Source organism: Heptranchias perlo, unplaced genomic scaffold (genome assembly GCF_035084215.1).
Source record: "Heptranchias perlo isolate sHepPer1 unplaced genomic scaffold, sHepPer1.hap1 HAP1_SCAFFOLD_1253, whole genome shotgun sequence".
Lineage (NCBI taxonomy): Eukaryota > Metazoa > Chordata > Chondrichthyes > Hexanchiformes > Hexanchidae > Heptranchias > Heptranchias perlo.
Genome location: NW_027138487.1, coordinates 34,684 through 45,894, shown reverse-complemented (window position 1 = coordinate 45,894; position 11,211 = coordinate 34,684). Strand labels below are relative to the sequence as shown.

The 11,211-nt window shown below is 47.8% G+C and overlaps 1 protein-coding gene across 1 annotated transcript in view; it reads right to left on the bottom strand.

Moving 5' to 3' along the window:
- Positions 1-825: 825 nt before the first annotated feature.
- The window catches only part of LOC137308261 (cytosolic phospholipase A2 zeta-like), a 28,545-nt gene continuing 18,159 nt past the window's right edge, over positions 826-11,211 (bottom strand). Inside the window, exons 6-8 of the mRNA XM_067977094.1 lie at positions 8,480-8,616; positions 1,035-1,257; positions 826-912 (exon numbers count right to left, since the gene is read on the bottom strand). Of these exons, the coding sequence (XP_067833195.1) occupies positions 826-912; positions 1,035-1,257; positions 8,480-8,616 (447 nt within the window). The remainder of the gene's footprint in view (positions 913-1,034; positions 1,258-8,479; positions 8,617-11,211) is intronic.

Here is an 11,211-nt window from a genome sequence, read left to right as displayed (position 1 = left end):
ACAACCTGCCTCGTACGTTCATCACAAGAACAAAATCCAACCTGTTATTTTTTAATTACATTATAAGCTTTCAAAGCATCTGCTATATTTCTGTGATTACCTAAAGAACCACCTGAAGAGCCATTGATTATCAGTGGGGTGCTTCAGTCAGTATTTTTCAGCCTCGTTCGTCCTCATCGTTGGGAATGGGCCACGTCATCCAAACCACCAGTGGAATACTGAGGGCCCGTGTGCCTCAAACAGGACGCTATTCCCAGCTACCAAAGTGCGCCTCTAAAGCAAGTTGGCTTATGATGCTAATCTTTTAGGCTCCCCTCCCAGCCTACAGCAGATTTCAAGGTGTCAGCTGTGGCTCTCATCTCTGAGTCAGAAGGCTGTGAGTTCAAGCTCAACTCTAGAGACTTGAGTACCTAATCCAGGCTGGCACTTCAGTGTAGTACTGAGGGAGTACTCAGGTAGACATATATTGATCCCTCAACCAACACCTAAAAACAGACAATCTGGTCATTTATTTCATTGCTGATTGGGGGATCTTGCTGTGCGCAAACTGACAACAGTGACTACATTTCAAAAGTACTTCATTGGCTGTAAAGCACTCTGGGATGTCCTGAGGTTGTATTAGGTGCCATGTAAATGTAAGTTTTTTCTTTAATAATTTTGTGTTTCGTTTCTCCAAGATTTCCCTGAGCCACACAGACGCAAGGCAACTGATCGTTTTCCAGGGCTCTGCCACGGTCTGCTGGAAGGTGTCCGAGAGGAACCCAAGGAAAACTTTATGGGAATGTGCCTGCGCTCTGCTCTAGCCCTGAGTCTGAGATCAAGCAGTCAAATCTCCTGCTCAGATTTTAGAAAACCCATCTGGCCACGGCAATAGAAGTGTTGGTTCTGACCACTTGACTGATTCATTTCAATCTGCATCCCAAAACAAAGCAGTACATTTTCACATGACCATCATACATGGTACAGGATGACCACAGGGGAGGGGAGAGCCATGGTTTAATAGGTTATAGAGAGAAGGTTATCTAACACAGTACCTTCCAATCTAGAAATGATTCAATGATGAGCCCCCACAGGTCTGTAACCGTTACACTCTGCCCCGATCGATTCTTCTCTACCAAAGCATTGATGTAATATCCCAATCGATCTTTGGACAGGACGCTGGTCTTGGCCTTGGTCACTTGCTTCTTGGCATGCAGGATTGGCCCTTTCATATCCTTGCGAGACCAATCAGTATCCTGATACAGTGTAGACATACACCTGGTGAGAAGTTACATTGTTTAAAGACCTGTAACTGACAGCAGGTTGTTTTTCAGGTTAACATGTTACGAGGCACGCCTTCACGGTAATCCCGACAGGGTTATTATAGGTGACGAATCGTGATACTTCGCAAAAAAACAAATGATTTCAGGTTGCTGGTGTGTACACTGTCCCCAGCATTGGGAATGGCTTGACATACAATATGCTGCTTATTTTAATTGTGAAATCACTGCTACCCATCAGAACATTTATTCCCATCCACAATCCTCCCTTCCCTCCTCCAGCCAACACTCTCTCCACCTCCTCCTCCTTGAAGGCATTGAGGTTTGCCGGGTCGTCCACAGGTGCAGGCAGATCTCCAGCACCTCACCTGAAGTGGCTGTTTACCGTGCGTGAACTCAGTCCCAGAGACACAGCGGGACTCATTCCCAGGGACACAGACGCACCCAGTCCAGGGACACAGCCAGACCCAGTCCCAGGGACACAGTTGAACCAAGTCCCAGAGACACAGACGCACCCAGTCCAGGGACACAGACGCACCCAGTCCAGGGACACAGCCAGACCCAGTCCCAGAGACACATTCGAACCCAGCCCAGGGACACATTCGAACCCAGCCCAGGGGCACATTCGAACCCAGCCCAGGGGCACATTCGAACCCAGCCCAGGGGCACATTCGAACCCAGCCCAGGGGCACATTCGAACCCAGTCCCAGAGACACGGTCGAACCCAGTCCCAGAGACACACCTGGACCCAGTCCCAGAGACACGGCCGGACCCAGTCCCAGAGACACGGCCGGACCCAGTCCCAGAGACACGGCCGGACCCAGTCCCAGAGACACGGCCGGACCCAGTCCCAGAGACACGGCCGGACCCAGTCCCAGAGACACGGCCGGACCCAGTCCCAGAGACACGGCCGGACCCAGTCCCAGAGACACGGCCGGACCCAGTCCCAGAGACACGGCCGGACCCAGTCCCAGAGACACGGCCGGACCCAGTCCCAGAGACACGGCCGGACCCAGTCCCAGAGACACGGCCGGACCCAGTCCCAGAGACACGGCCGGACCCAGTCCCAGAGACACGGCCGGACCCAGTCCCAGAGACACGGCCGGACCCAGTCCCAGAGACACGGCCGGACCCAGTCCCAGAGACACGGTCGGACCCAGTCCCAGAGACACGGTCGGACCCAGTCCCAGAGACACGGTCGGACCCAGTCCCAGAGACACGGTCGGACCCAGTCCCAGAGACACGGTCGGACCCAGTCCCAGAGACACGGCCGGACCCAGTCCCAGAGACACGGCCGGACCCAGTCCCAGAGACACGGCCGGACCCAGTCCCAGAGACACGGTCGGACCCAGTCCCAGAGACACGGGCGGACCCAGTCCCAGAGACACGGGCGGACCCAGTCCCAGAGACACGGTCGAACCCAGTCCCAGAGACACACCTGGACCCAGTCCCAGAGACACGGTCGGACCCAGTCCCAGAGACACGGTCGGACCCAGTCCCAGAGACACACCTGGACCCAGTCCCAGAGACACGGTCGGACCCAGTCCCAGAGACACGGTCGGACCCAGTCCCAGAGACACACCTGGACCCAGTCCCAGAGACACGGTCGGACCCAGTCCCAGAGACACACCTGGACCCAGTCCCAGAGACACGGCCGGACCCAGTCCCAGAGACACGGTCGGACCCAGTCCCAGAGACACGGCCGGACCCAGTCCCAGAGACACGGCCGGACCCAGTCCCAGAGACACGGCCGGACCCAGTCCCAGAGACACGGCCGGACCCAGTCCCAGAGTCACGGCCGGGCCCAGTCCCAGAGACACGGCCGGGCCCAGTCCCAGAGACACGGCCGGACCCAGTCCCAGAGACACGGCCGGACCCAGTCCCAGAGACACGGCCGGACCCAGTCCCAGAGACACGGCCGGACCCAGTCCCAGAGACACGGGCGGACCCAGTCCCAGAGACACGGCCGGACCCAGTCCCAGAGACACGGCCGGACCCAGTCCCAGAGACACGGCCGGACCCAGTCCCAGAGACACGGCCGGACCCAGTCCCAGAGACACGGCCGGACCCAGTCCCAGAGACACGGCCGGACCCAGTCCCAGAGGGAAAGTATCTGACCTACAGTCAGGATCCGTCCCTGAGAGCGCAATGGGGATTTCGAGCTCACTGTGTGAGAAACCAAGAGTACGATCTCACATCGCACGACTCTAAACTCAGCACAGTCCAGCTGCAAAATGTTGCATTACCCTTACTCCCTACACTCTACTTACAGAGCAGAAGGATGGGGTGGGAGTAAGTTACAAGGGATCTATTAGGTGCTGTGAAGATCTTCAGCCTGTTTTCCATCAACTGGGAAATAGGGAGTGGAGTGGAAATCTGGGTTTGGGTTGAATTGATGCCAATCTGTATAATCACCTCCAGAAAGACAAATCGTTTTGCAAGGCTGTGAAACCGGACAATTTAACTAATTATTGGGGAGCAGACTCAATTTAATACACGATGCACAAAATGCCGTATGCTTAGCACCCTGAAACAGACTGAGACGGGACTCCTTAATCTGTGTCCCAGCTGTGGTAGCCACCAGTTCAAAACATTTAAAAACCCTGTTGTGCACATCAGTGAAAGGGGCCCATTGGAACATTCATTGAACAGGAAACAAGTCCCATTGTAACTTTGGGCAGCTATTTTTAAAAACCAGCGGTCAAAAGTTATTCTTCTGGTGTCCGGTTATCCTGGAAATTATAGGACATAGGAACAGGAGTAGGCCATTCAGCTCCTCGTACCTGCTCCGCCATTTGATAAGATCATGGCTGATCTGTGATCTAACTCCATATACCTGCCGTTGGCCCATATCCCTTAATACCTTTGGTTGCCAAAAAGCTATCTATCTCAGATTTAAATTTAGCAATTGAGCTAGTATCAATTGCCGTTTGCGGAAGAGAGTTCCAAACTTCTACCACCCTTTGTGTGTAGAAATGTTTTCTAATCTCGCTCCTGAAAGGTCTGGCTCTAATTTTTCGACTGTGCCCCCTACTCCTAAAATCCCCAACCAGCGGAAATAGTTTCTCTCCATCCATCCTATCCGTTCCCCTTAATATCTTATTAACTTCGATCAGATCACCCCTTAACCTTCGAAACTCCAGAGAATACAACCCCAATTTGTGTAATCTCTCCTCGTAACTTAACCCTTGAAATCAAAACCAGACAGGCGGTCACTCTACTCCAACTCCCTTTCTGAAAACATGGGTCTCTGCCCATTTGAGGAATTTTCCACCCTACTCTCTGACCACACTGCTGGTGTAGAATGTCTGGGCCTGTCTTTCCAACTGAATACAGCCTCTTTTATCATTGACAGGTGCCATTAAAGGGGCTGACTTGCCGGAGAGTTCCAGGCATCGCTCTCGCTTCCCTATTCTGAAGGTGCAATAGTTGTTGTTCACGGACTTCCCCACAAGGTGAGTTTGGCTGACCTCAGCTGAGATATCGGTGGGAATTCTGAAACCTGGCCAGGGGGGAGGGGAGTCTCTTCCCCTCAAGTGTGCATTATTTGAAACCTATCTAAGAACACCATCAGGCACTGTGTCAGGCCTGTGGCCCAACTCAACTTAACTGTCCCTTTAATTATCATTCAGAAACGTTGCAAAGCTAAAGGAGTGGGATGCTGGAGGGTTAGGAATATAGGAACAGGAGTAGGCCATTCAGCCCCTTGAGCCTGTACCACCATTCAATTAGATCGGTGCTAATATGTTGCTTAACACCATTTACCCGCCTTGGTTCCATAAATCTTAATACCCTTACCTAATAAAAATCACTCAATCTCAGTTTTGAAATTTTCAATTGACCCCCAGCCTCAACAGCTTTTTGGGGGAGAGACTACCAAACTTCTACCACTCTGTGTGAAGAAGTGTTTCCTAACTTCTCCCCTGAATGGCCTGGCTCTGATTTGAAGGTTACGTCCCCTTGTCCTAGACTCCCCCACCAGTGGAAATAGTTTCTCTCTATCTGCCCTATCAATTCCTTTCAAAATCCTAAAAACCTCAATTAAATCACCCTTAACCTTCTATATTCCAAGGAATACAAGCCTAGTTTATGTAATCTCTCCTTATAATTTAACCCTTGGAGCCCTGGTAACATTCTGGTGAATCTGTGCTGCACTCCTTCCAAGGCCAATATATCCATTCTAAGGCGCTGTCCACAATACTCCAGATGTGGTCTAACCAGGGCTTTGTATAGCTGTAGCAAAACTTCCTCCCCTTTATATTCTATCCCTTGAGATATAAAGGCTAGCATTCCATTAGCCTGTTCGATTATTTTTTGTACCTGACTACTACATTTTAGTGATCTGTGTACATGAACCCCTGAATCTCTTAACTCCATCTACCTGCCTTGGTTCCGTAACACTTAAGACCCTTATCTAACAAAAATCTATCAATCTCAGTTTTGAAATTTCTAATTGACCTCCAGCCTCAACAGCTTTTTGGGGGAGAGAGTTCCTGATTTCCACTCCCCTTTGTGTGAAGAAGTGCTTCCTGACATCACCCCTGAACAGCCTAGCTTTAATTGTAAGGTTACGACCCCTTGTTCTGGACTCCCCCACCAGAGGAAATAGTTTCTCTTCATCTACCCTATCAAATCTTTTAATCATCTGAAACGCCTCAATTAGATCATCCCTTAATCTTCTATATTCAAGAGAGAACTAGCCTAGTCCATGCAACCTGTTCCCATAATTTAACCCTTTTAGCCCTGGTATCATTCTGGTGAATGTGTGTTGCACCTCCTCCATGGCCAATACATCCTTCCTGAGGTGTGGTGCCCAGAACTGAACACAATACTCCAGATAGGGTCTAACCAGAGCTCTGTACAGCTATAACGTAAGTTCCACCCCTCTGTATTCCAGACCCCTTGAGATAAAGGCCAACATTCTATTAGCCTTTTTAATTATTTTTTGTACCTGTCCACTAGTTTTTAGTGATTTCTGTACTTGGGCCCCTAAATATCTCTGCTCATCCCTAGTTCCTAGCTTCTCGCCATTTAGAAAATACTCTGATCGATCTTTCTTAGGTCCAAAGTGGATGACCTCGCACTTTCCCACATTGAACTCCATTTGCCACAGTTTTGCCCACTCACTTAATCTATCAATGTCCCTTTGCAACTTTCTGCTCCCATCTACACTATTTACTGTGCCACCGAACTTAGTGTCATCAGCAAACTTAGATAAACATCTCTCTATTCCTTCATCCAAGTCATTTAGAAATATAGTGAAAAGGTGAGGCCCCAGTACAGATCCCTGGGGGACCCCACTAGTCACATCCTGCCAATTTGAGTACATACTCTACTCTCTGTCTCCTACCTCCTAACTAATTCCTGTCTAAACCAGTAGGTTGCCTCCAATTCTGTGCACTCTCATTCTGAAGGCCAAATAAATAATATCACAGACACTCCCTGATCCACCACATTAGTTTCCTCCTTAAAAAATTCAACTGGGCTCATTAGATATGACATGCCCTTTACAAATCCATGCTGGCTCTCTCTGATCAGCTCATATTTGTCCAAATGCTCAGTCACTCTGTCCCTAATAACAGATTCGAGTAACTTCCCCACAACTGATGTTAGACTAATAGGCCTATCATTTCCTAGTTTATCTCACTTACCCTTCTTAAATAATGGAGTGACATTGGCAATTTTCCAATCCAAGGGGACAATTCCTGAATCAAGAGAGTTTTGGAAGATCATGACTAATCTATCAACAATTTCCTCACCGACTTCTTTTGATACCCTGGGGTGGAAACCATCAGGTCCTGGAGATTTGTCTATCTTTAATCTCATTGGTTTCTCCATCACCATTTTTTTAAACTTATACTGAATCTAGCAAGTTTGTCCTCTTGATTTATTTTTTGTTTTCCTCGTATTTCTGTACTTTATCCTCTTCCTCTACTGTGAAGACCAATTTACAGTAGCTATTTAGTAAGTCTGCTATTTCCTGATTTCCAATTACAATATCACCTGTGTCTGTCATTAAAGGGCCCACATTACTCTTTGCCATCCTCTTTTTCTTTATATATTGGTAAAAATCTTTAATGTTGCCCTGGTGAAGTTGTGGTGCTGATGCTGGTTTGGGTAGCAAAGACTGCAAGTAACACAAAGGCTCTGTATCTGTCCGAGGCCATACCATCTCTGCACATGCTCCATGCTGTTACTGCCCAGCACACTCACCCCTCATCTTGATAAACAAACAAATAAAGAACCGATGGTGCAGTCAGTCAATTGCATTGTGCTTTTTTCTTGATGACCTGGGTTTGAACCCAGACTAGACTGATGAGAGGAAAGTCTCCTCTGTCTGCTGTCTATGTCACACATGAAATGAGCTTGGATAATTTCAACCCAACTCCACATCACAAAACCCTCCCTCCTTTTTGGCACCCTCACAGAGAGACCACAGAATGGACTGCAGCGGGAAATGGAAAAGTAGATAAGAGGCACTCTTCTGAGGTTGGGTATACATTGTTGTGGCAAAATAGACAGAGCTTTACTCTGTATCTAACCCGTGCTGTACCTGCCCTGGGAGTGTTTGATGGGACAGTGTAGAGGGAGCTTTACTCTGTATCTAACCCGTGCTGTACCTGCCCTGGGATTGTTTGATGGGACAGTGTAGAGGGAGCTTTACTCTGCATCTAACCCGTGCTGTACCTGCCCTGGGAGTGTTTGATGGGACAGTGTAGAGGGAGCTTTACTCTGTATCTAACCCGTGCTGTACCTTCCCTGGGAGTGTTTGATGGGACAGTGTAGAGGGAGCTTTACTCTGTATCTAACCCTGTACCTGCCCTGGGAGTGTTTGATGGGACAGTGTAGAGGGAGCTTTACTCTGTATCTAACCCATGCTGTACCTGCCCTGGGAGTGTTATTTTTCAGGTTTTTTTGTGGGCCCCCCCCCCCCCCCCGACAAACCCTGGCCCCGTTACCCTCCCTCCCGATACCGGCCCCGAGACCCATTAACTGCCAGGCACCAGCTCGCCGGCCAGGCTGTCGGGCGGGAGACTGCAGCATTTAATTTACATGAGACCCTGTCATGGCCATCGGCAGGGCCTCCACGTTAATATTGGGGCCTAACTGGGAAAGAGTTCTGTTTCCCCGAAGTAACGACCTTCATTATGATGAGCACAAAGATTACGCAAACTAATCATCAGAAATATATTGTCCTTTCAACTTAAACACGTACTCACCAGGTTGAACCGGACACCCCGACCATGTAGGTCACACAGTCCAAGAGGTGCATCTGCTGCAGCCCTGACAGAGCGCCATAAAGAGATGTCATTGCTCGTATTCCACCTCCCGAGCCAAGGATTGCTATAACAGGTACCTGTAATTCACAAACACAATGAACCAGAGCGCAATAAAGGGATGTCATTGCTCGTATTCCACCTCCCGAGCCAAGGATTGCAATAACAGGTATCTGTAATTCACAAACACAATGAACCAGAGCGCAATAAAGGGATGTCATTGCTCGTATTCCACCTCCCGAGCCAAGGATTGCTATAACAGAATCATAGAATTCTACAGCACAGAAGGAGGCCATTCGGCCCATTTTGCCTATACGGACTCTTTGAAAGAGCTATCTAATTAGTCCCACTCCCATGCTCTGTACCTGTACAGGTATCTGTAAATCACTCGACACAACGAACCAAAGCATTGTTCATCCACACATGTAAAAGCTGGACATTCAACAAGAAACTGGGGCAACTGTATTTCCCTTATTCTAATGAGAGGAACCGAGTCAGATGTAAGCATTGGATGGCTCCCATATAGAGACACAGAGTGCAAAAGCAAGGAAGTTATGGTAAAGCTTTATAAATCACTGGTTAGACCACAGCTGGAGTATTGTGTCCAATTCTGGGCACACTATAGGAAGGGTGTCAAGGCCTTAGAGAGGGTGCAAAAGAGATTTACTAGAATGGAACCAGGGACGAGGGACTTCGGTTATGTGGAGAGACGGGAGAAGCTGAGGTTGTTCTTCTTAGAACAGAGAAGGTTAAGGGGAAAGTTAATAGAGGTGTTCAAAATTAGGAGGGGTTTTGATAGAGTAGATGGGGAGAAACTGTTTTCACTTGCAGGAGGGCCGGTAACTAAAGGACACAGATTTAAGATAATTGGCAAAAAATCCAGGGGAGAGATAAGACATTTTATTACGCAGCAAGTTGTTATGATCTGGAATGCGCTGCCTAAAAGCATGGTAGAAGCAAATTCAATAGTAACTTTCAAAAGGGAACTGGATAAATACTTAAAGAGGAAAAATTGGCAGAGCTATGGGGAAAGAGCAAGGGTGAGACTAATTGGATACCTCGTTCAGAGACAATACAGGCACGATGGGCCGAATGGCCTCCTTCTGTGCTATATGATTTCATGTAAAGAATCTTACAACACCAGGTTATAGTCCAACAATTTTATTTGAAAAGCACAAGCTTTCGGAGATTACCTCCTTCGTCAGGTGACTGAGTCACCTGACGAAGGAGGTAATCTCCGAAAGCTTGTGATTTTCAAATAAAATTGTTGGACTATAACCTGGTGTTGTAAGATTCTTTACATTTGTCAACCCCAGTCCATCACCGGCATCTCCACATCATATGATTTCATGACTGCAAATGTAATTCCAATCTTCAAAAAAGGAGCTAGAACTAATCCAGCGAACTATAAACCAGTTAGCTTAACGTCAGTGATAGGAAAGATACTAAAAAATAATCAGCATGAATTTCTAAAATGATGGTCATGTTTAGCCAACCTTAATGAATTCTTTGAAGTAATAGAAAGTGTAGACAAGGGCAATGCAGTGGATGTGACATATTTGGGCTTTGATAAGGTCTTCGATAAGGTCCCACCTTATGGTAAGACTCAAGATCAAGGTCAGGGTGTTTGGAGTCAGGGGCCATGTAGCAGAATGGGTTGAAAGTGGGTTACAAAACAGAAAACAGAGGGTAGGAGTTAAGGGAAGTTTCTCGGACTGGTAGAAAGTGGGATGTGATGTCCCACAGGGATTCGTGCTGGGACCACTGTTGTTCACCATATATATATACATATAAATGATTTGGAATCAGAAATTGGAGGTAAGGTGTCGAAATTTGCAGATGATTCCAAGTGGAGGGGGGTTGTAGCTAATAATGTGGAGGGCTGCACCAAAATACAGGAAGACATAAACAAGCTTGCAGCGTGAGTGGATAAATGGCAAATGAAATTCAATATAGGAAAGTGTGAGGTGTTTCATTTTGTTAAGGGCAATAGGAGGCCACTTATTCCTTGGAAGGTAAGAAACTAAATGGGGTAGAGGAGCAAAGAGGTCTGGGAATACAGATACTGCTCCTGCAATTCAATCCTGTCTCTCTAATAAAGCAACACTAATCTCTCCCCTGTAGCAGTAAGTGTCCCATGTGCTAAGAGGGTCATGGCCAAGTCCTCAGTGGGCATAGACCAGAACACAGAACAGCCTCTAATTTGGCAATCTCATCTCTTTAGGATGACGGGTGTGAGAAAATGGAAGATGTAGCTCTAAAGCGACAGGGATACACTTCTGAGGTTTGGGTTGAGTAGAGGACGCTACGGCTGTTTGGGAGTTGGGCTTGAATTGGTAAGCAACTTCCTATTCCGAAACCTCCCTCCTCATTTTATAGTGATTATTGATAACTCGGGGCTCCACACTTGCAATCGGACAAAATGCTGGCGTTTCTACAGCTGCAGTGTGAGACAGACATACGTAATGTATCTGTAACAGCTTCCCACTGTTTGACATCCTAAATAAGAATAATTATTGGGGCAAAGTGTTTTATATAACTTCAAAAGTAAAATTACAGTTGGCATGTAGAGCTGCAGCCCACTGTGCGGTGCTAAATGTTAGGGTAGTCAGTACTTAAACTGCACAAAATAGGGCTTTCCCCCCCTCCCTCCCTCCTCCTTCTCAAAATGAAGG